Source organism: Lichenostomus cassidix, chromosome 3 (genome assembly GCF_008360975.1).
Source record: "Lichenostomus cassidix isolate B80296 chromosome 3, HeHo_3.0, whole genome shotgun sequence".
In the NCBI taxonomy this organism is placed as follows: domain Eukaryota; kingdom Metazoa; phylum Chordata; class Aves; order Passeriformes; family Meliphagidae; genus Lichenostomus; species Lichenostomus cassidix.
Window position 1 is genome coordinate 45886705 of NC_139483.1, and position 24968 is coordinate 45911672.

General features: G+C 40.2%; 1 protein-coding gene across 3 annotated transcripts in view; it reads right to left on the bottom strand.

Moving 5' to 3' along the window:
• UST (uronyl 2-sulfotransferase) overlaps positions 1-24968 on the bottom strand; it is a 153227-nt gene that overhangs the window by 13204 nt on the left and 115055 nt on the right. For 2 of the 3 annotated variants that reach the window (XM_085055591.1, XM_085055589.1), the window contains exons 6-7: positions 23202-23299; positions 20878-21035 (exon numbers count right to left, since the gene is read on the bottom strand). In XM_085055591.1, the coding sequence (XP_084911717.1) occupies positions 20878-21035; positions 23202-23299 (256 nt within the window). Of the gene's footprint in view, positions 1-6224; positions 6974-20877; positions 21036-23201; positions 23300-24968 lie in introns of those variants that run through there. The other variant, XM_085055590.1, reaches the window with a different exon arrangement.

Genomic DNA, 24968 nt, shown 5'->3' on the forward strand with positions numbered 1-24968 from the left:
TAGCCCAGGACTTGAGAATCCAGAGCAGGCATCTTGCCTTTGTGCTTCGAGTCATGGTAGGCTGCTATCTGTGATTTTTGTCCACAAAAAGGAAGTGATGAAAAGGCGTGCTGTGCAAGCTAAGATGTCCAAGAGGGATGGAGAGAGGTGGAGGTATCTTTATTTCCATATATAGTATTGGTGAGTGAAACACTGGCATATAGCATCCAGTTTTGTAACCACATCCTAAATCAGACAGAGTATGAAAACAGCCTCAGAATGAACACTGGGGTTAGAAGGGACACTTTGGAGAAAGATGATAAATTTGTGCTGGTCAGCTTACCAAGAAAAGACGATTGAGAGGTGACTTGTTTACAGCATCTGCATATTTTTATGGTGAGAAAACTATGGGTACTGAAGGGTTGGAAGCAGAAACCAGACAAATGCAGACTGGAAGTAAGGTGCTGCTTTTTTGAAGTGGTGAAGGTGAATAATCATTAGTACAAAACAAACATAGTTGATTTGCTATCACTTGATACTTTTGCATCAATGCTGGATAACTTAATGAACTCCAGATACCGTTCTCTATGCAGAAGAGAGACTGTATGGCTTGTAGCACACAGGAAGCCAAGCTCAATGTCCCAGTGATCCGTTTAAGTCTCTGAAAGATGCAACCTTCAAACACCCTGCTTGTGCCAGCTTCCAAGTCAGAAGTACCATATGCAAAAGTCTTTTTATCACTGCATTTCAGATACCTCAGTGTGCACATCATTTTTGGAAGATGTCTCAACACCCAATTTGCTACCTTTTCCACTTCTTGGCTGTTCAAACCTAGTGGTCACCACCCTGTAGTGTCAGGCCTTGCAGAAATGTGAAATAATCCTACATTAAAAAAAAGAAACTTGAGACCATGGCATTAAAAATTGTTAATTCTAAGTGCAGCCCCTTAGACTCTTAGCCTCCTAGACTCTCAGACTTAAGCCTAAAGTCTTCCAAGAGCATGCATATGGCTGCTTATTTCTTTTTATAACTACAGAAATGAAAAATGAAAGTAAAAATACTAACTAGGATGAAAGCAATGTCCAGTAATAAAATTTATGGACTGCCAAGGTAAAATCACAACTGACAGGAGATATAGGACTGGGAAGATGCATGTTACTGTATGAAAGATGTTAATAAAACAGAGGGAAAAAAGGTGCCATAGTTCTTTTCTCCCTTGTGAGAAAGTTGCCAGTTCTAAGAAGATTTTCTCCCAACCATGTCGGCACACCGACAACTGAAAGCCCCCAAATGGTTTTATCTCTTATTATTCCAAGTTACAGGCGGTCAAGAGAAAATTGTCTCTTTTGCCCTTAGGCTCTTTTGTGCATAATGAGTGACTGAAGGCAGCCAGGGGCTGAAGCACTGCTGAAGAAGGAAGAATGCTACCAGAGCAGAAACAACACACTGTTCCTTTCAAGTTCACCCCCTCCTGGCACACAGCCCGACTGCCTTGGCCAGCTGCCAGGAGATCAGGACAAAGGCTTCCTCCTCTGGCCAAAACCGAGGAAAAAGGTCTGTTGTTTAACACAGGCAGACTTGTTTCAGCAAGAGAAAAAAATAAAAAGAAGAGGAATTATATTAAGTAGAAGTCCTGGGAGAGGAGAGTAATCTCACAGTGTGGCTAATGAGATTCTCACCCTGTGCTTTTCCTGGAGAGGGAACATCTTGATTTTCTACTGTTCAGGCTAGAAGGCAAAGTATAATGTCCCAACAGGGCTAAGCCCTAAGGGTGCCAGGCTCTTCATGCCCCCTGAGGTCACAATGAACCAGAAACAAGAATGTATCTTTCCTCCTTCCAGGAAGCTCCAACCCACTCTGCCCTCCAGGCCTGCACTAATAAACTCACATGAGGGGCAAGTGTCCTCACTCACAAAAAGACAGTAATTCCTATGCACTTAGCAGACCTCCAAGAGCCTGAGAGACAGATAAGCCAACATTTAGCTTTCTCAGGACTTCACAGTGACCAAGGCTTGTGCTGGATTTCCACAAAGGCATCAAACCCAGCTCAAGGTGAATTCACACCTGGGCTCTGCACTGTCTCTGTAACAGAGCCTGCAGCCATGACTGCAATGAGGAACCTGGGACACTTGGGATTTGCTGCTGTTTGAGAGGTTGTGTCTCACCTGGAAATCTTTGGCAGAAGTTGCCTGTTGCAGAAGTTACGGAGATACACTGGCTCTTCAGGACAACCTCAGCACTTCTTTAGCAGCACAGCCGCAGGTGAGGGATGGGAACTTGGAAAAGGCAGAAGAAAATCCCTAGGTCTGGTGTGACCTGTTTGATCCTGAGCACCAAAGTGCTCCATCAGAGGCTTTATCACAGGATGTAGTGTATCAGTGACTTGTGGCAGGAGACTTCCCCTAGCAAATCTTTATATGCAGGAGAGCTTTTGGAAGCAGGCCCCAGTTCAAGGAGAAGTATGATTATAATCTGCTTGGGTTAATATAAATGAATACAGGACATTTTTAGGTGCTTAGAAGCTGTCCAAACACCGCCAAGATTTACACATGCATGTACATGCATGTACTTGCTCTATATTCCAGGCAATACATTTTCTTCCAGGAGTGTGGAAATAGCATTTCTGACATACTTACGAGACCAAGATCTTTGAAGATAAAGGATTCCCTATGCACCCCATGCACCCGAACCAGCCAGCAGCAAAGACAGCTGCCTCTGCAGTAACCCTCACTTGTCTTCAGTGACAGACACGATCAGCTCCAGCACACCTTGACCATTCTCACTGTCAGCACATGGAACAATGCATTGAGGAAACACAGCTTGCGCCACAATCTTTTTTAATTCAACTCCCATTTAACATTACAGTGTGGACAGCGAAGAGATACATGGGCACATCCTTCTGCCATCTATCATGTTGTTTACAGGAAGTACATTCTCAGAAGCCTGAACTCTATTGCTTGCTAAAGGACTTAGCTGAGTACTGTGAAAGCAGACGTGAATTGGAATGAGAGACTTACAGGGTATGAAAAGCCATTGCTCCTGCACTTAATCCTGCAAATTGTCTTTTGTCTGCGGTATTTCAACCAGTTATTTCATGCCAGTGTTAGAGGGACTGGCTAGTATCAAAGTTCCCAGGACAGTCTGCACATTAGTTTAATGACAGTACTAGACCTGACATAATGACTACTGTGCTTCGAAGTTATACTGCGCAAACCTTTCCCTTGTGATTAACAAAACAGGAGACAAAACGACCTGCTGTCTTTTCCCATTTTAGTATTTATGGGCACTTGTAAATGTTAACACCTCTGAATAAGGATAAAATGAGACAGAAACCAGGAAGGATGTGACAGCAATTAGGAAAAGCTCTACAAGATAAATCAATTTTGGAAGGGAAGGAGGTTACTAAAAGGAACACTAAACCTGCAACAACCTAGGCTTTTGAGGAAGAACATTGCAATTTTCTGCATTGTAATTTTCTGCACTGCAGTCTTCAGGAGTGGTGGAATAAAGGCATCTAACATTACTCACAAGACATGCAATGTTAAAAAATTTATGAAGATAAAGAGAAAAACCTGTTGAGGCAGGGTGGCCCTAGTCAGCAACCAAGTATCCATGTAGCCATTTGCTGTGTCCCTCTGCCCCTGCAATAGGGGGATGGAGAGAACAGGAAGAACAAAAGCAAAAAAACTTGTGGGTAAAGATAAGGACAGTTTAATCCAGAGGAGGAGGAGAGGGAGGGAGGGAGGGAGGGAGGGAGGGATTTAACTTATCTTTTTAACTTATAATTTAACTTGTCTGGCAACATAACACAGAAAATATCATTAAGAACCAAAAGTCAACATTTCAGTGCCCAATTTCAACACCTACTCCTCTAAACAAGAAATCTGAATCAGAATCTACAAAATCCTATTTAATTTGCTAAGCTTACTAGAAGAATTTTTTTTTATTACAGAATATTTTAATGAAGTTCTGTGGAAAACATGATGAAAAAGTTATCTGAGATAACAGTACACTCAGGGTTTACACAATAAGAAAAACAATGAAAAAAAAAAGAAGCCAACTTTATAAAGGCCTACCCAAAAATATAAAAAATTCACCCCTGGGAGGCTCAGTGCACATTTATGTAGAAGGGACATTGACCACATTGGATGGGTGTATGCACTTACTCATAACAACAGTGCCCATGAGGCACATGTTTCCACACAGGCTCGGTGCTCAGTGGGTGACCAATGCACACAATCAGGTTTTGTCCTAGAATCACAGAATCATTAAGGCTGGAAAAGAACTCCAAGTTTATCGAGTTCAACCTTTGACTGAACACACCATGTCAACTAAATCACAGCATTAAGTGCCACATTCAGTCCTTCCTTGAACACTTCCAGGGATGGTGACTCCACCACTTCCCTGAGAAGTTTCTTTCAATGCTCAAACACCCTTTCAGTGAAGAAATTTTTCCTGATGTCCAACCTGAACATTCCCTAGTGCAACTTAAGGCCATTTCCCTCTTGTTCTGTTGCTGGTTCCCTGGGAGAAGAGACTGACCTGGCTACATCCTCTCCTTCCAGGCAGTTGTAGAGAGTGGTAAGGTCTCCCCTGAGCCTTCTTTTCGCCACACTAAACAAGCCATTCTCTCATATGACTTACCCTCTAGACCTTTCACCAGCTCCATTGCCCTTCTCTGGACACACTCCAGCACCTCAGCATCCTTCCTGAAGTGAGTGGCCCAAAACTGGACACAGGATTTGAGTTGTGGCCTCACCAGTACCAAGTACAAGGGGACAATCACTGTCCTGGTCCTGCTGGCCACACTATGTTTGATACAGGCCAGGTTGCCACTGGCCTTCTTGCCCACCTGGACACACATTGGCTCATGTTCAGCTGCTGTTGATCAGCACTCTCAGGTCCTTCTCCACCGGGCTACTGTCCAGCCAAAAAAATCTATTGAAGAGGTTGTCCTCTGCAACCGAGTGGGAGGCACACACATGGAGCTGTTGAGGGAGGAAGGGGACACTCAGCCCAACCAGCCAAATCTACCCTGGCAATCAATGGGGTGAGAGAGGCCACAGCTAGACTGCCTTCACATCCACTCTCAGTGCTGAGCATACAGGTCCCAGAACCCAATTCAATGTCTAGAGGCCAAGCTCTGTAAACCCACAGGTGCTAGAAATATGAAATTGTGACTCTGAGCTCTTTAAAAACACATTCCTCACAGGCTACTTTACTATGTCCAGTGACTGTGGTCATCAGATTCCAAATAAACAAAGTAACCTGGGCACGTCACGTTCAGCTGAAACTTCATCCATCTGCTTGCCATAGTGGCTGACAGCATTTTTGGCACATTCCCAGAGCGTTTAATTTTATTAAGTATATTTACTGAAGAAACTAAAGCCCTTAAACTGAGCAAATATAGAGTCCTCATAAATATAACTAGGTTTTTTTGTAATTTTGTTTGAGTAACAGTGGGAAATGAAAAACTGCAAAGCTAAAGGAAGTGAAGGGACTGTTTATGTAGCATGGGAAAAATTAAACTGAGATTCAGCACTTTAAAGTGGATGACATCTGTTTATCGAAATACTTTTGTTGTTTCTTTAGCTTTTTGTCTTTCCCTGCTAAGACTCAGAAACACGGATGCAGTGCTATATTCGTGCTTTGATTTTAGTGGCAATCTGGGCGAGTTCTGCCACTATTTCAAAATCAAAATATTGGTCTGGCATTGCCAATTGCTAATAAAATATACTAATGTATCATGTGCCATTTCTTCACTAAATTACTCACACATGTGTATACAATATGAAAAGTTGTGTGGGACTCATTTTCCCCTTTTTGCACATGAGATACAAGTGGCTCTACGCTAACTTTTATTTCTTTTGAACAAGTGGGATGTACACCAAGATGTGGTCTGAAAGGGTAACTGAAGCAGTCTGTGAACTGAGCAGATGAATTAAGCAGGAACTCAAACCACTGATTTCTACAAGTAGCTTGCAAAAACATGCACCAAGGAAAATAATTTCCAATGATTCAAAGCAGAACCTTTGGCTAAGTGGTAAGTCTGCCCTTAAAATAAGCTAAATTAGGTGTTCTGCAACTGCACAAAGTACTGGGGCCTGCCAGAGACCCAATACCATATTCCACCAGTAGCAGAAGGCAGCACCAAGTCAATTCTGAAATTTAATATACAGACTGATACACTTTGCAGTTTCACAGCTCTTCTGTTATTAAAAGTTCAAGATGAACTAGGCTGACATTTTTGGTAAGCTGTTTGTTATAAGACAATAGACTGAGTTTTCTTGTGATCAACCACTTGCACTGGCATGTTTGCACCAAACAGGCAAAATTGTACAAGATGCAATTTGTTCTTGTTATTTTCAACTCATAAGAGCTAAAACCAACTGGTTACAAAAAGGAGGTCCTCCAGGAGCTGTTCTTGGTATAGCTGGATGAATCCTGATATTTGTGTGTATCAGGATGTGTGTATATGTATGCCCATCACAATAATGTGTTTTTTTCACTTTTATGGTGAAATCAGACAAACACTAGTCCCTGTGAAGCAGGATTCAGTGCAGAAAAATAGACTGAGGACTTCTCAAACACTGAAATATAAGCTGTGGACAGTGAAAGACCAGAGAGTGTGCTGATCCAAAAATCTTGGAAAGAATATAGAGGAAGCAACTGGTGAAATTACCTCACTGCCAAGTGCCTGAGCAGGTTTGTTCTGCCATCATCCCTTACCCCAGCTGGTCCTGCCATGCTTCACCCTCTTCAAGATCCCTTCATAGTTTACTGTCCAAAATCCTTCCCCAGATTCTCTGTCTTCTGCAGATAATTCACTCTCTAGCAGTTGCTTTGGTCACCAGGCAAGAGTTTCTTGAGAGTTTACTAGAATAGATCTTCCCCTTCATTCATCTCCTTTGCTCTTGGTAAGGGAGTCCTGGGCTTCTGCTATGTTTCTGTGCCCCACACGGAACTAAGGTCATAGACTTTGCTCCTGGAATCACTGCAGAAAAATATAGTGGGGTACTGAAAAATCCTAAGTGAAGCCCACAAAAAAAATGCCAAACAATTCCACCATCATTGAATAGCACTCAATGATGCACAGATCTACCTATTGGATAGACAAGCAAAGCACTAAGAAGGATGACATAAACTTTGTTTTTATATGCATGCTTGATCCTTGCTCCCACAAATACTACTGCATGTCAATTCCTAGCCAGCATCCCTCTCTACCCTACTGAGTACCAGTATACAGCATGAGTGAGGAATATTCCTGCTGATGAACTCCAGACAGCCACTCAGGGCACCAAACAACCCCCGGAGAGATAAACAGCCATTTACCTCTCTTCACTGATCATGCAGAGTTCAGTTTCACCAGTAAATAATTGAAGCACTGACATTAAATAATGTCAATACCCAGTGAAGTAAACCAGGTTTGTCAGCTGTCTGAAGACCCTTCAAGGATCAGTCATGGCTATTGTGAAATTGGAAGAGCACTTGTTGGAACAGTAGAGAGTGAAGAAAACTTAAATAAAAATAATACTTCATTGCCCAGAAAAAATTTAGTGGTATTTAGGTTAAAACAGAGTTTTCTCTGAATATTTTCATTCTGTGTTTTAAATAAATTTGCTTTGGCTATGCCGTCACTTCTGTCATGTCCAATTTCCACTAGCTTTTGGAAGATGTATATTAATGTATCAGTCACCCATTGATTCCACACTCCTATTTTATGTAACAGAAAAAGCATGTGTTCTTGCCCAAGCAGTAAACCTGCAGCCTTGCTAACATTCTGAAAGGCTCAGGAGCACAGCTCTGCGAAGCACTGGGGGCTCTGGCTGACTGCACACACCTGTGGCTCCCTGCCTGCACCAAACACTCTGCAGCAGCAACGTCCCTGTGCTCCCTGTTCCTGTCTTCTTCCCTGCACACAGGCCCATCACAGCCCAGCCACTGGGCTCTCCCACTAACTCGTGCTGCACTTCTTTCTAGTGAGAAAGAAGCAAAACCTGAAAGAACCCACACCTTCTGTCCTCTTTTCTTTGCTAGATCCAACAGTCCTCTTTATCAATCTCCTTCTCCTCTGTCCACTCCACAAAACCCAAGAAATCAAATAATGTAGCTGCTGGCTTGGAAATGAATCGAAGCAGTCAAGAAGCAGTCAAGAAGCAGTCAAGAAGCAGTCAAGAAGCAGTCAAGAAGCAGTCAAGAAGCAGTCAAGAAGCAGTCAAGAAGCAGTCAAGAAGCAGGAGAAGCCGAGACAAGACAAGCACACAGTTTTTGTTCTAAGCCCTATATTTGCAGGCTCTACAACACCAAACGTGATACCCATAATGACTTACAGGTACATGTGTACCTTCAGTACAGCAATACATCACACAGCAACACAACTTCACAGCCCCTTCAAAATTCAGCTGAAAGAAACAAAATGGAAGAAGAGAGAACTCAAAATTTTCATTACAGAAAAAGATATTAGATAGACTCATACTGCAAAAGGCACAATAGGCTGTATTATTTTATCACTCATCCGTCAGAGCACAAGAAATTAGGTTTTTTCCTCAGCTAGATGCATAGAGCTGAATAATCCCATAGTTATGGGGAAGCCAGATCAGAAAAAACAGCAACCTGTTTGAGAAAAGAGAGTATTTCAGGGCCTGAGAACAAAGCAAGAGGGCTTGCATGGGCAGACAACAGACGCTGCTCCAGACTTTCAGCAAACAGCAGAGCAGAGAGGGATGGGTAAATGCTGGTATTTACTTGCTGTTTTAATTTAAGCAATTGGAGGATGATAACAATTTAAGACACTGCCCCCTGGATAGCTTTGTATTTCTCCTGAGTCTCCACTTACTATATTGTTCTCTCTCTTCAATATTCTCATTTCCCCTGAGTATGCACTCACCAACAACTTGCATTCCCTAGAAATCCCCCCACTAGCTATATGGAAAGAAATTTATGCTAGAGGGCATAACACTCTTCTAACATGTAAATGCCTTTAAAACCACAAGTCATCTTCAGAAACCAAATTGCACAGAGGTGCATACAGGATTCCTCTAAGACCTATTTTGGAGGCAAGTGAATTCAGCCAACTCACAAACATCAGCAGTAATTTCAATTCAGTAAGCATGTTTGGTATTCTCAAAACCCTTGCCTAAACCACACACCTCTTTGCACGTGCACTTCTTTTAAAAATATTTTTTCTTGGTCTGTTTTTGTGCTCACTTTTTGCCCTCAGCCTATATGATAAAAATTTTCTGGGTGAGCCCTGGAGAACTGAGCAGACCAAACACTAATTCTCATATGGAATTTATTTAGAGGGGGAGAAAAAGCCCTTAAGTTGAGTAGTTACGTTATTTTGAACTGGTTTTATATTTTATGCGTACATAGCAGAGCTGGAATTTCAGGGCTGGCTTTTGTTTGCATTCATCATGAAACATTTGTTATATGAGCTGCTGCTACTGCTACCAAAACAGCTGCTGCTCACTGCTAGAAAACCAGAGGCCAACTCAACAGTTTCTTTCTTCCTCTGGTAAGTCTAGCTGGAAAATGAGGCTTTGGTGTGTCTGCAGAAAATTACCTTTTCTTGGCTTCACTGTCATCCTTGCCACCTTTTGCTTACCCAGAGTGCAAACTTGAAAGAGAATGGATAAATCAGAACAAGAGCAGGCACGTTCTGACGCTCCTGAATCACCTACCATTAAACACAAGTCAAACTACAGCTGGGTGAACTCCTTGCTTTGCAGTTAGGGCAGCACTTCAAATGTGAACGTCCTTCCTTCAGCTGCTCTTGAGATTCAGCCAGGATTTAGCTTTTTGTTCTGCATCATCATTTTCTGCCATCTGGAAAAACTGAGTCATGACTTGATGTAGCTTCGCTTAAGAATTTCTTCTGTAGGAGACTGCTTCCCTCTGCAGAAAAAAATACCCACCCATCTGACAATCTGTGCACTTTCCTACCAACCTCCAGAAAGATCAGGACCCAGAGCATCTGTGGACTGGAGCATTGAGTGCCAAGGACAGACCTTCTCCACTGCACATGAGCAGAATTTTTATGCTTTGCTTTGTTACAATCAGTGAACCATTTCAGTATTGTTTTTGTTGCTTCCTCGTAATGTCATATCGGCATTGACCTCTCACACCTCAGTCAGACCTTTTTAAGAGAACATTTATTCCAGGCTGGAGCACAGTCCCTGCGAGACCTCCCTGTTATTTTAAAGTACGGGGACGCTACCAAACAATGAGTGCCTACGTCCTTCACTAGCTTTATACTGCAAGAGAGCATTCTCTCTCCTATCCTGATAACCTGTTTTCTTAAAGAGCTTTTGGACAGAGACCTTGCTGAAAATCACACCTGTACTATCTCATAGCCCTGTGCTTGCTGAGTCCTTCAAGGAAGTAGTTGATGGTTTGAGGCTTTACAAACTCTACACTGACTTTTCCCAACTGTCCATTAATCCCATACTTCGTTATAGATTCTCCCCATGTGCCATTTTGATTCTTTCATCTGTTGGTGTCTAGGTGATGACTGCAGCCTTTTAAAAGCTTGGAAGTCATCTTAACTATTCTTCCAAAACAGCTGCTGATTGAATCACAGGACACACGAAAGAGTTGGCAATTTCAGTTTCAATGAGATCCCTGGTGAATACTAGCCCTCACAGCAGCATCCCTAACACTGCCAAGGAATAAAGACAGCTGTGGAGGAAAAGATGCCACACCCTAACAGTTACCTGTATTATAGATGGCATCTGCAAGTAACTGAGAAGATATTCAAATGGAGTGCAAATAGTCCCATGCAAAAGACAAGATTTATAAAGTGAAATAACAATTGTGCAAAAGTTGAAGATAGAAAAAGAAAACTGGAAAGAAGATACTAATAAAAGAACACAATGGGAATGCAGTTTGGAAGAAGGGGAGGAAACTCGGAAGATGAGCCTAGGGAGAAGCAGAGGGGAGGATGCTCTTTCATACTGCATTTGAAAATCTGTGATTCTACTCCAAGAACAGAAAAAAGAAGAAAAATGGAATCTTCACAGCTATATTTAGTAAAACCCCCTTTTCTCACTATAGCTTCTTGCAGAGCCAGCTTTCAAGAGGGACAGATCAAAAAGGATGGGAAATTACAACAAAGAAAGGAAGTAGGGAACATAACTCCAAGAAAGACTCTTGGAAGAGCAAGGGGTCAGCTCTCCAGCACCACAAACTGCCTTCAGGGCAGGTAAAGCAAAGGGGTTTGGAGGAAATAGTACAGAAATGGTGTGAAGCTGTGTTCAAGTGAGGAGTGATGGCTGGGACACATACCCAAAGGACTCCTGTGCAGCAGTTGAGAACTATAACTATAGTTCTCAACTGCTAATGTATTTATTTCGTTTTCATTCTAACAATTTGGTCATCAAGAGCTGACCCTTGCACTTTGCTGAAATTCATTTTATTAATACTTTCCTTTCTTTTCTAATAGTAGCAACAGTGTCCTTAAGATGATTTTAGAGCACAACACACTGTGTCCTCTGGGAGCAAGTAGTCCCTTTACAGATGAGCCCTGGGGACGTCTCTTCACTGAGACTGCCTCCCTGCCACTTCTCTCAGCTGCCCATTGCCACTCTCTCCCTGACTCTCTTGTTGGTGACCCAGCCATGATGTGGTTGGAAAAAAACATTTTTGATGTTAACTTTAATGCCTTTAGCAAGTTGCATGCCAGAAAATGCCTTGATGTAATTTCACACCTAGCTTGTCAGAATTTATGCTTTCTCATTTTTTCCTAATTTTAATTATTACAACATTTTAATTACTATAGCAGATAATTTGCATCACTGTAAAAACTTGATTTTAAATTGCAGCATTAATATGAAAATCCAAGCAATTCCTAAGGGATGACTGCTTGTCTCTACTGTACAAATTTACTGGTAAAAGTCCTTTTCTATAGTCACCTTACCTTTAACATTCTTCAAACCATTTCTGAGCCATCAAAGATACTGACTCATGGTACTTGCATTGTTCTTGCAAGATGCCTTAGGGATAAGAATAATCACTTTAACTTGCAGCCCATTCTACCACTGATACAGTGATTTAGTCTGAGGAAAAAGTACAATAGCCTTATTTGGAGACAGAAAATACTTTACCTTATGCTCCTAAAAGCTAAATGAATAGTCAGCTCTGTCATCTGGTTCATACTGCTCCTGTGTCTTCATGCCAAATATGCTCACTCAGTTTTCAATTCAGAGATGCTTCTTCCCAAACACTGACCCTGAAATTGTACTGTGGGACACAATGATGACTGACCTAAATTCTCCGTTGTTTTGGTCCTATTATTAATAAAAGTCTTTTATATTCCAGCTTCAGCCACCTTATGCAGTTTGCTTGTTTCCATGTAGGTGAAATGAAGACCTGTTCAAATACACCAGAGCTGCACCTGGGTACAGAAGCAGGGCTATTAATTGGGATTTAATAGCTCCTTCGGCATGCCTTCTGTTGCCTAGATAGAGGTCAAAGTTGTCAAAGAAACAATCTCCGTAATCTGTTACTGCTGCAATTTTTGTATGTTATTTGAAATGCAGAAGCACTAACTGAGGTGTAGCTGAAATACTACTGATTAAAATAGCACTATGATTTTATTTACTAAGTTACTCAAGAAGGAATGAACTGTCATTGCAAGCTTTAACTGTCTGTCATTAAAATGTTTGTGGTATATTGTCATCAGTAACCCTGGGTTATTTATGAGATATCACTAATGCTGTATCTGAATGTAGCTTTCCCTCTGTGCTGGAGTTTAACAAAGCTGGTTATCCACGGGTTTTCCATTTTGTGATATCAGGAACAGGAAATATTCAAAAGATGCATTGGGCAATCAACCTCAGATGAGCAGCAGGAGCACACTTATAAACCAGAACACCTTTAGTGTCTGATATGTTCATTAGATAAACAACAACAGTTGCTTGGAAGATATCAGCACCAAGCCTTCAAAATGATCTCCTGACATACACAAAAAAATACACACGAATTCTTGATTTGTGAGAGGTAAGGGGTTGTCTGACTGGTCACTTAGGATTTAGAACATAAATATGCTTTTTTGTTTACCGCAACGCAGTATGAAATTACATCTTTGCAGGTTTAATCCAAAACCAGACATCCCATCAATAGGTCTGATGAAAGAAAATTGAATGAAAGCGACATGAGTAGGTGGCATGAAATGCAAAATCTGTAGGCTGAAGTCTTGGAATTGCACTAAAAGATAAAAATGATGCATTAAGTTGGTGTCAGTCCTCATAATCCTACAGACACACAGAAATTTTAGAGAGGGGAAACTCTGTTAATGATGGAGAGGCTCAGATGAGCATGCAAAAAAAAAAATTTGTTTGGCTTCAGGTAAAGACCCTGCCATTTGACAGGAAAGAGAGATACAAAAAATGTGGAGGAGAGGAACAGGAGAAAGGTAGATTGCAGAGCATAAGGTCTGTATACGTATGTATTATAGCTCAAAGAAAGTGAGTTTTCTATAAAACACACTCAGCCTATCTCTACAATATCTTGTAGTTTGTCAGAGCCAGTCTATGAGCTCATGTGTCCAGAAACTTTACTAAAATAGGAACATTTGATCTAGGTTTTTCAAACGATGAAACAATGATTTAAGGGAACGTGGACTTCACCTTCCACTACAACTGATTCTGAGGAGAGTCTTCACAAATTCAACTCCCATGAAAATCCAAGCCTAAAATAAGGATTTAAAAATCAGTATTGTAATAAGCAAGAAGAGAAACCATATCCTTCTTTGCCATAATCACTGGCAAGACCTGGAATGCAGCCAACCTCTCTGAATGCCAGAAGTGCTGGGAAGGAGCACTGTGGATCAACAGTAGCCCCATTCCACATTTCTCCAGTTCCTGAACCACGCCCATGATCCTGGCCTGCTAAAATATGTAAGTTTCTCACCAGATCCAAGTGATTATTGCTGGTGCTGCTGTACTTATGAAGTCAACCAAGTCAACCATGTCTCCTGCTCTTGACTCCAGAAGAAAGCAGAGCCACAGCAATGTGTTTGGACATGTAAATTGCACTTCCCTGCGCTATGGGCTCAGGGAGCAGATCCACTCAGAGTGTCAATGTCGTGTCAGGCTGTCAGCTGCCTCACTTTTCATCTCAAAATGCTATTCATTTGGGGCCACAAGGCATCCTCATAGGCAACTGCTCTGCTGTGTAACTATGCACATATGAGCTAACTCAATGTGTAACTATGCACATATGAGCTAACTCAATGTAACAAGGACATGCTAGCAAGGAAGAGTAAATAGAAAGGACTTGAGCCTGGATGTACACAAACTCCATGTGGGTTGGAAAGCCACAGCAAACTGTCTTGCCACACCTTTACTCCTGATCACATTTTAGCAATGATATGGATACTATCTTGGATAAATCTTTTGGTGCCAGAGTTACTGTTTTCATGCCACACACACATTGTCTGGAGTGGCTTCACCTTCCTCAGCAGAACAAGAATCACAGCTGTCATAAGCTGTCAATCTTTGTTTCAGAACTCACCACAAAGAAGTTTTGTTTCTGAGACAAATCTTCCAAAGACCTAGCAGATCTTTTGAAAAACACATTCACGAGAAAGCCCAGAAGTGCTCAAATCCTTCCAAGAGCTCCTATTATTAAAACTGCTTAGTTTATTCACAGTAAGATTTCAAACCTCTGGAAGACAGAAAACAATGTATTATCCTTTTATGGGACTGAAAAAAGAAAGGATACTTTCACTGGCTATTCTTATCACTCATTGGTGTATTTACTAATTTCAAGGCACCCTGGATCAGGCAGTCTGGTTCTGTCCCTCCTTTCCAAACCTTTTATTTTCATGGCTGAAGAGCCAGATAATGTATCTACAGCTTTTGATAGTACCTTCTGTTTTATAAAACAATCTAAGGAACAGATTAGTTGTGAAGAATGTCCTAGATGCTATTGACCTAATAAAAAAGAAATATCCTCAGGGATATGAACTGTGACTCTTCCTCTTTCCCTGCCTGTCTTGCACACAGAGAACAGGGAATCTGTTTTACATGAAATGAAAATACAATTAAAAACTCTTCCTAGATCCTAAACTATGTGTTTTAGCACACACTGTTTCACAGCATTCTTTCATGAAGTACTGAAAGCTGAGACTTCAAAGGGAGAAGAAAAGAATGGTCTGTTCACGTTTTCTATTTTCAGAACAGGATGTTGGGTGATAAGAAAACGCCACCCAGGCAGAATGCAGATCCACATGTGCTGCTAGCACTGGGAGCTCTGCACACGCGGGCAGATCGCTCCATCTGCTGGGCAAAGCTGCTCTGCTCACACACACAGCTCGCCTCACATCACACATGGAAACGTGATGAGCAAGTGCTACACAGCTAGTCACTTCCCAAGTCCAAACTCATGTTGTACCTCCAAGTGAAATTTAAAATTCTCCTCTACTGTAGAAAATTTTCATAGTCAGTGATTCATCTTCAGAGTATTACTTAGTGAAAATACAAAGCTCTTCTGGAGTGCAAGGCAAAAGAAAACACAGCATATTTGGAATCTCTAAAGCTTTTAAAGATTTGAATGTGTTCAAAGTTTTAGAAGTGATGTAAAAAAAAACCCAGCAAAAAACTCCACCCAAAACCAAACCAACGACCACAAAACCCTCTCTGTATTTAAATTAAAACTAATTCATGCTGATTTTATTCTCACATAATGAGTGCAGGTGCTTGTAGGAGAGAGAAGGTCTGGGCACTTTTGCACAGGAGATGAGCCAATGTATTCCCTTTCCGCTTGCCAATCACGACCCTTTCCAGAAAGTACACCTCACAAGAAGCCAGCAGACTAAGAAGCCTCAGATCATTTGTCCTGATTTCTTCTTTCCTTCAAAATTTTGTGTTGAATAAAGGCAGAATATAAGATGATAAGACAATCACTATTTAAAGACTACACAAAATGCACTGCCTTCATTGAACAGAGTTCTATGATCATTTCTTACTCAGAGTTTTGGTTCTTGGCGGTTGTGCCTGTAAAGACATTCACTACAATTTCTCAGAGGGAAAAACCCCTTGGTTCCTGAACTTTTCCAAATGCATAGCATCTGAACCATCTGAAGGCATGTCCCACCTTCAGTGCTGGCCTGGCACAGGAGTGATCTTCAGCACAGTGCAAAGACTGCTGAGCTTGATTCCACTCTTTTCCTAACTCCATCAAAAATGCCCTGCCTCTCAGGACCTCAGCTCTGCAATAAAGACAAATGGCAGCATCTCTCTCCTCGTTGGGTTTAAGGAGAAGGGGAAACTTATCAACAGAAAATGTCAAGACTGTATCATTAACATTCATTAACATAATGGATTTAAAAAACAGGAAAATTTATATTACAAGGGATAATATTACTACAGTTTAAAACATTCCCTGTATATGCGATTCTCATGAGAATCAAATTTTCATTGCATTTAAAAAAATACTTTTTACAATTTACCTGAACAATATATTTTCTTTCAGCTAACAGTGTGAGTTGTTTCACTGCACTCAGTAAAATTCACTGTCTGAAAAGCTTTAAGTCAGTCTTCTTGTTGTGGAGTAAGATCTACACATTCTCCACACAAAATGCAACTTTCAGGAAACAAAGGGGGTTTTCCTGGTATTGGGAAGAAGTGTTTTATAGGGCTTCTGGTGCCAAAGAAAATTTATGAACTCCTGCAGAGAGGTGTGAGGCTATGGGTCATTTCTGAGGTGATAAAAAAACATTTTATTGCCTATTGTTTTACACTAGATGCTGTTAACTTTTGCCCCATGCCACAGAAGTTGACAAGGCAGAATAAAACTCTGTTTTGCTGAGTATAGTATGTATTTTTTGCCACTTAAAAACACCAAGGATATGAAACCCACATGTGCCCATTTCAAGAGGAACTGTGTAAGTATTCTCTATGTTCTGGCTAAGAGCCAGGTTACAGAAGTGAGCTATAGCCAGCAAAATGAACAGGACTGACCATTTCTTTTTTTCCTTTAGTTGTCCTCCTGAGAGTGATGAGAGATTTCACATGTCAAGTTTCGTTAAAACTATTTTAGGCCTTTCTAAGAGTTGAGGAATACTTTCAAACTTTGAAATAAATATAATCTAAGGCTCTGCAATTGGATCTTATCTGATTCAATGCTGGGAGAAAAAAACCAAAATTTTTAGCAAATTTTACTGTGTTAGCAAAGAAAACCATTAAACACAATAACATTTTTTTAAAATTTATTCTACCCATCTGTTCATCCATATATTGATTTCACAACCTGTCTGCTGCCCCCATTCCTGCTTTTTTAATCTCTTGTCAAAGCCAGTTTTGGCTGTCAAGGCAAGACAAGTTTGTAACTTCAGACAAGATAGGCATCGAAAAAGAGAGTCTTTTGCAATTCTTGCCTTGGTATCAACATTAAGAAAATTCTTAATTTCAAGGAGAGAGTGGAGATGCAGAAAAACAGGAAGCCCATAGCTCTAAAGTATTGTACAAGATAAAACCAGATTGGTTCCAATGAAAACTTTAGCACCACAAAGAGCTTTCACATTTTGTTACACATGGTTAGAGAACACACAAGTCAAAATACTTGTTATATGGATTAGCTGAAGGCAAACTTTTTGATAATGCAATGAAGGAAGTTATCTTCCTAGTGTCCTCTGACACTAAAATTTTCTGTTATGTTGAAGTGCCAAGTTTTTCTAATACTTCACCTTTCTTCACAGTTTCTTTCTGCCAGCTTCTGTCAGACAAATCATTAGCATCAACAAGAAAAGTGCTAAATTCATATTGCTCTTCACAGTTATCTGTGTCATCAGGTATACAGATAGACACCTTCACTCACATTTCTGTGCTCCCTGATGAAAATGTCCCACCATCTATCTGACCACAGAGCCACAGTTTTAATGATCTGTTTCTGAACAATAGCAGAAAAAATATTTTTGAAGGTAAAACAACTACAGGCTTTTTTCTCCTAAGAGAGCACTGAGCAAGTGTTTCTTGAAAAATGTTATAATGTTTCAGATGAGAAATTTTACTACTGACACAAAAGAAACAAAAAATTTTGACTATGACCTGCATAGTTCAAAGAAAGAGAGATGAGCAAAAGTTTCTGTATTTTCTGATTTCTTAAGTATCAACCTAAACTGAAGGTTCCCAATAACAAGAAATTTGCTTAGATGGGAGCTGCAGTGATCTGGAAACAACCCAAAGCACCTGTAACGAGTGAGGAGAGTTCCAACTTCAGGAAGAAGGGGTTTAACCCACAACTCCTGCAGATGCATCTTAAATGAGATTGAGATTTTATGGGTTTCATAACATCAGGCATTTTGCTTCCTATAGCAAGAGGGTGCTTTTAAAATAGCTTAGATTATGATGTTGGCGGGACAATGATTGCAATTTCGTACTGTGATTTCTAACCTACATAATCCACTAAAGCAATGCTGGATTGAAACTGTCCTTCAGCTACTTTTTGCTTCAGGGCAGCTTTACAAATCCAGTGTTTGAATTGCCTCTAATCCAGAACTGCTTGTTGCAGTGGATCGCCTTCCTGTACATGTCCTTCACTGTGTTTTCCTCATCTTGTTATATTCAGCTGACAAAAAGACAAGTTCTAGAAAATCTTTCTTTATGCAGAAAGAGGAAAGCAAGAGAATTTCAAGTGGAGCAGCAGGTCAGCAGGCAGTACTGTAAACTGTATAGATTTAATCTGTAAGTGTTAGCTGCAACAAAAGCTCAGCTTTGGCCCAAATTAATCTGCTGCTTTGTGGGACCACCACATAGCTGGCAGAACAACATGTCTTCTTCCAAGCACTTTGTGATGCAACAGCAGAGGGTGTTGCAGATCAGGTCTAAGATGCCTTGAGGAGAACAATGTAGGATAACACACCACTTGAATATTTTTTATTTTTTCTGGCTGATTCTGTCAAGTTTTTTTTTTTTTGTGGTGTTGTTTTTTTTTGTAAGCATTAGCATCAACTCAGAAATAACCAGAATATAATTATGATAGAGAAAAAAAATCTTCAAATATATGTATCTATGGAAAGAGGAGGAGAGAATTAACACAAGGAAACTGTTTTCTTACTAATATGCCCAGTCAATAGGTGAATGGGAAAGATTAAATAAAAGCTAAATCCCCCATAGGGAATAAGGATGGAAAGTGGTGCACCTCTAGACATGACAAAAGACCAGTTTTACACATTAAATCCCAGAGGAAATCACTTTCCTGAAACTGGTGATCAAATTTCCTCCAGATACTGGAAAATACACAGAGCAGAGAAAGATTAACCAGTACTTAATGATTCTGGCAGATTGCTTATTTCCCACCTGACAATTTCAAGAGCACCCTGATGAAAATCAAATCCTGTGCGCTGCTTATTAGCCTCCCCCACTGTAAAAGAAGAGAAAATATATGGTGCACAGAACAGCTGAAGAAGTTGTATAGACTCGCAAAGAAAAGTCTGATGGAAGAGAGAGCACATCCTTCTATTGATCCCCTGCATTCCTCTAGTCTAACATCCCATGGGGAGACCTTGAGACCAAATTGTGCAAACCTTTAGGACGACTTGCACATACTACAAACATAGGTCTTTTTAGTTTTTAATGTATAAAGATAAGAGAAATAACTGATCCCACACTGCATTGCTCTCATATCTGTACCACACTCTCCTTATGTCTGTTACTGAGCAAAATCGCTCTGTGGCTGCATGTGGCACCACAAAGTTACACTCCCACCTTCCAAAGAGCCACTTTAACTGCCTTATTGCAAGCAGATAATGACCCACTGCAATCATGTCCAGAGAAGGAATGCCATAGCTCCCCTAGAATCTGTATCACTGCTAAATACAGGATTTCCAAAGATGCATCCTGGAAGAAGTGGTGGACAGTCACGCACAAATCCTGGTTATGGACAGAAACCCGTAATTTTTCCAAAGTGACTGACTACTGTAATAGCTGTTCTCAGTCAAAAGCCAGCCATCAGCTGCATGCATTACAAACGAAATTCAATCTTTGTTTCATGTGCTTTTAATACACAGCTTGGTACAAAACACACATATTAATGGCCGTAAACATTTCACACTGACACAAATGCAACGGAGTCATAAAGGAAGAAGGGAAGTCTTACCCCTGCTTGGTTCATACGGTGTTGATGGGCCAGCCAAATGTAAGCAAGAAATCAATTCTGCTGGAATGACATGCACAGCCCTCCAGAAGCATCATATTTATTTTTAGGCACAGGACACAAGACTGCCTTTTAAAGAAGTCAGCAATAAATAAGCATTGAAGGGATGGATCGACAGAAAGAACCCCTTCAGATTGACTGTGGGGTGCAACTTAAGGAGTAGATAGAGTGCTCTCCATTTTCATTTCTCTACTCAAGTGTCCTAAGTCTTTTTCCTCAGCATGCTTTGTACTGGAAGTGCTGTAAATGCACATTCTTATGTCTACTTTACCGAAACTCAGCTTAACTGAAGGTTCATTTCATATCAAGTCACAGTCAAGCTAAGGGAAAATAAAAAACCAGGTCCTGGAGAATCTCCAAAGTGTCCAGCTCCCCAAACCATTTCTTGAGGGTTTACTTAGGTATATATTGCTGACACCATTTTGAGAATATTTTGACAGTGTTATTTGAGAACTCAGTATGACAGAATTAAAAGAAGAAAAAGCCATTCCAGTGGAAAATGGGAAGCTTTCTGGCATGTGGAAGGATCACTGAGCAACAAGTGCTTGCACAGGAAAGAAAATCTCACAGTAACTTTAAAGATAAAAGTAAAATATGTGACCTTCCCCATCAATCAAATCTGGTCCCTAGAAGGAAGATGAATTTCTTCATTGACTGAACAAGAAAGAAACATATACCCTTCAGCAGCCATGCAGATTTTGCTGAAGTTTCTGTAAGAATAGCTTTTTAATGAAAAAAAGTTACCTGGATTTTTGTAGATGCTAAGCACATCCTTGAAATAATGAGGTAAGAATCTTTCTAGTAAAAGCAGCACATCCTCCAACTCCTCCAGAATGCCCACAAGCAGAAAATTTTCATTAACGTTCAGCTTTGCTCTTTCAAGGGCCCATTCACCAGGCTCCCTGTATGAAATTGATGGAAGAAGACAGATGGAGGAGAGAAAAAGAGAAGTTTAAATATGTATTTACTACTCAAATTCAAGCCAAGAACACAAGCGAAAAAAAGAAAATATTCAGTGCTATACTTACAACAGAACAAAAAAGACCCCCCCCACCAAAGCCAAGTAGCTTACTGAGCTTTTCCACACAACATCTAGAATTAGAATTGGTTTGGCATGTAAAAACATGATCCCATTAAAAGGAGGCTAATCACTGTGTGAAAGTACTCCATGCAGAAGACATCTTGTGCCAAGTTGTTTATCAGCTCAAACTTGTGAATTTTGGTATTTCAGCTTGGAAGCACAACCTGTCTGATGGGAGGAATGACTGCCCTGGGTGTTGGAAGGTGCTGAGGGCTGGTGGTGTCCCTGAACCACATCAGAACTGCTGGGACCAACCACTGCCTGTTGTTACTCAGTGAATCCTACACTGGATACTACAGTCCACCTTGTCCTTCATTTTAAGTCCTGCCAAAGTCCCCATGAACATCCCTTTCCCTGTCATTAGCCCTGACTGCCCTGCAGCTTTGCTACAGGATTTGCATTTTTTGGCTGTGACTGATACTGGTTTTGAAGATCAGTTTAGGGTTCTTCTGTTTTTTCTCCCAGTGGGAGAAGCTGGCAGGACTTGATTACGTCTTTATGCTTCTCTGTTTCCCAAAAGCACAACGTTGTTAGACAACTCTAAATCCCTTATACTAATTCATATTAGTTATGTCCTGGGAGCAGCAGTCATCACTCATACCATATAATGCCATTGTCCCAAGCCAAAGGAAACCAGTTGCCCACACTACCTGGGAGTGGCTGTAAATCACACCTCTTCCCTGAGTTCATTAGGTTATTGCAGACCCTATGCAACAGTGAATTTAACATTTGTCTGAAGCTCTTTCCGTGACACGTGGAAAAGCTTACTACTTTCTGCTCCTACTAGAGCAGACTTGTAGCAGGTTTTTCATGCTCTACCACCTTCTGTGCACTGATCTGTTTTCTGGAAGAGCAAAGTGTCCTAGCAAACACTATGAGCCTTCTGTTTGTAGCTCCTTATGGGACTAAGAAGTAGCTGAAGGAAGTGCAAGGGTATGGCAGGAGACAGATCTACAACAGGGTACAAAACAGTACTTCATATGCTGCTTGGGAACCTCACAGAGATACGCTGTGAAAGTATTCAGGTATGTGACTGTTGTTTATGGGATTACTCATGTGCAAGTTAAATGTGCAGTCATAAGCATCTGCAAATAAAGCCAATATATGTTATGAAAAAAAAGTGTAATGAAAATGAAGTCATCAACCTGTTTTGTTTCTTATATACAACTTCACTTAAACAAAAAAAAAAAAAAAAAGGTAGGATTTTACAACAAAGATACTTAGAAATTAAGACAGAAGTAGTAACATATTTTCCCTTGTTATTCCTGCTACAAGAAGTATGGCTTTTGAAAGAAATTTTGGCAAATGTTCAGTTGTTTCATTGTGGAGAAGCCTGAACAATACAGAAACAGAATACCTTGAAGTTGAACAAACCTAATAAAGGGCATTTGTTACTAACAATACAAAAGTATTTAAAACAAAGAAAGTATTTAAAATTATTCATATATTATTGCATAAAAATTTACTATGCTATCAGTAATAGAGCAATATAAGAATGGCATACACCGACTTTAAAAATGAGGCAGTTCAATTAAAGCAGAAGAAGGCTGCATTTTTCATTGTTTTAAGCATGATTACTGTTTCTTACATGGACACAGAAACCTGTATTCCTCATATGTAGACTGGATACAAACATCTGAGTAAATAAAAAATATTGAAAAATTCCAGTGCAGATAAAATGATAAAAAGAGTGCATATAGTCACTGCCATTTTCACTTTGCCTACCCCCCCCCAAAAAAATCCGCATTAATATGTTCAGGTTTCATTAATTATTCGTGTTATAAATCAAGAAGAAAACAGTGCTGCATTTGCAGTGCCCTCCTTACTTCAAAATATATGCATGCAGTTACCACATACAGTGCTACATTCCTTGTACTTACATTTTTCTCTTGTACTTCAAATAATGCCACCTCTTTATTACCAGTTTCTGACAAAATGTTGGCAATAGCTATTGCTGAACAAATTGGAATACCTTGCATGTATTTACCTGCATCTTGGATGCTGTCCACAGAAATATGGTATGATGTAAAATAACCTGGGATTGGAACATTCAGGGTAGTTTTCAAGGATACATACATTAATGTCCTGTGGGGGAAGAAAGAAAAAAAAACTGTATTTTCCTTTCTCTATTAACAACTGTTTTCTTTATCTCATACTTTTTGTACTCATCTCACAGTCAAAGAATTATGCTGAGGCTATGACAAATATCATAAAAGTCATCTATTGATCCATTTATCTACTTGTAAATATCAGCAGGGGAAACAAAAAGTTATTTTGTCCTAGAATGCAAAAAGCACTTTCTTTCTCCTTGCTGCAAACCCCACAATTCTTATATTGGGATTACAGTATGATTCAAAGTGGGACACATTAATCAACTTTCACATTGAGTAATGTTTAAAATATACAGGAGATTATTTTCAGGCTCTTCTTTCTTCTAAATATACCCTGGAGGAAACCTGAAGTAGCCAGAATAAATAAAACTAAGACAACTACTATTATCTTCTCTCCTCTTTTTTTTTTTTTCCCCTGCTTCATTCAATGACGGAAATGAAGCTGTGATTTGCACACCTTACTTAATATTAGAATATACATCACTTTAGTTTCAATTCTGTAAACTTCTCAGATGTTCAGTATTGAACTTACTATGCGAAGCCCCACTGAGAAAAGAGGTTATTAGAAAGTATTTATCATTTTCATGAAATATCCTTCATCTAATTAGAAGCTATTTATCATTTTTCAAAGACTAGGCATAGCTACTGAACCCTGAGGAACTGCATTCTATTTATAGCTTTACTTCAGCACAATAATAAACACATGGGATTGAATTCCATTATCCTTATCTAATCTAATAGAGCCTTACTCTGCAAGCAGACACACCCACTCCAGAGATACACAGGGCAAAAAATGTGTAAGACAACAAAAGCAAGGATGGAAGGATCTTATTTTTGGGGAATCAATCTTCAGTGTTCTTTAGATGCTTTCACAATGCAATAGGAGCGATACATATCAATATCAAACCAACAACTAACAAATCCATATTTTACCAAGTAAATAAAATGTGATAGAGAACATTCCAGAAGACAGATGTACTTGGCAGCATGGAAGCCATGGACAGCATCCCCTGCTCTCCCAAGGCAGTGCAAGATACAGGCCTCCAGCCATAGTATCCACATCTGAGACTTTATCAGAGAAAAGCTCTTCCCAGAACTTCAGCTCTTATTAGAGCCCCATTTGGGTCTGTAAGCCTTTTAAAGTACATTTCTGATTCCTACTCTGTCTCACACTTATGTGAATCCAATTTTTTAAACACATCAGAAGAACCAGGGCTAGGAAGTAAATCACATGGTGAGGAACCATTAGAGAAAACAACGTAAAAATTGCCAACTGGGATACAAGCAATCCATTTCCCCTGCTCCCCACAGTATATTCAGGGCTTGCCTTAAATACATACCAGACGATTTATGGTCAAGATCTGAATTTTGACATTAAAGGCTCTGAGCTGAAGGTAACCAGCCCCCCAGTCTCAATGCTGTGATTACTAAGAAATCTTAGTGTGGATGTATAGATGGCACAGGCAATGTGTCTCTCCTATCATCCCAATAGGCTTTTTTAACATGAATTACAAATTGCACTTCTTTAAAGGCTTGTTGTGCTTTTACTATAGACAACACCAGAGATGTTTTCAGGGATACATTTTTTTGGTTTTCATAAGAACCTAAAGACCTGCAGTGAATTAATAAATTGCTTGATTTAA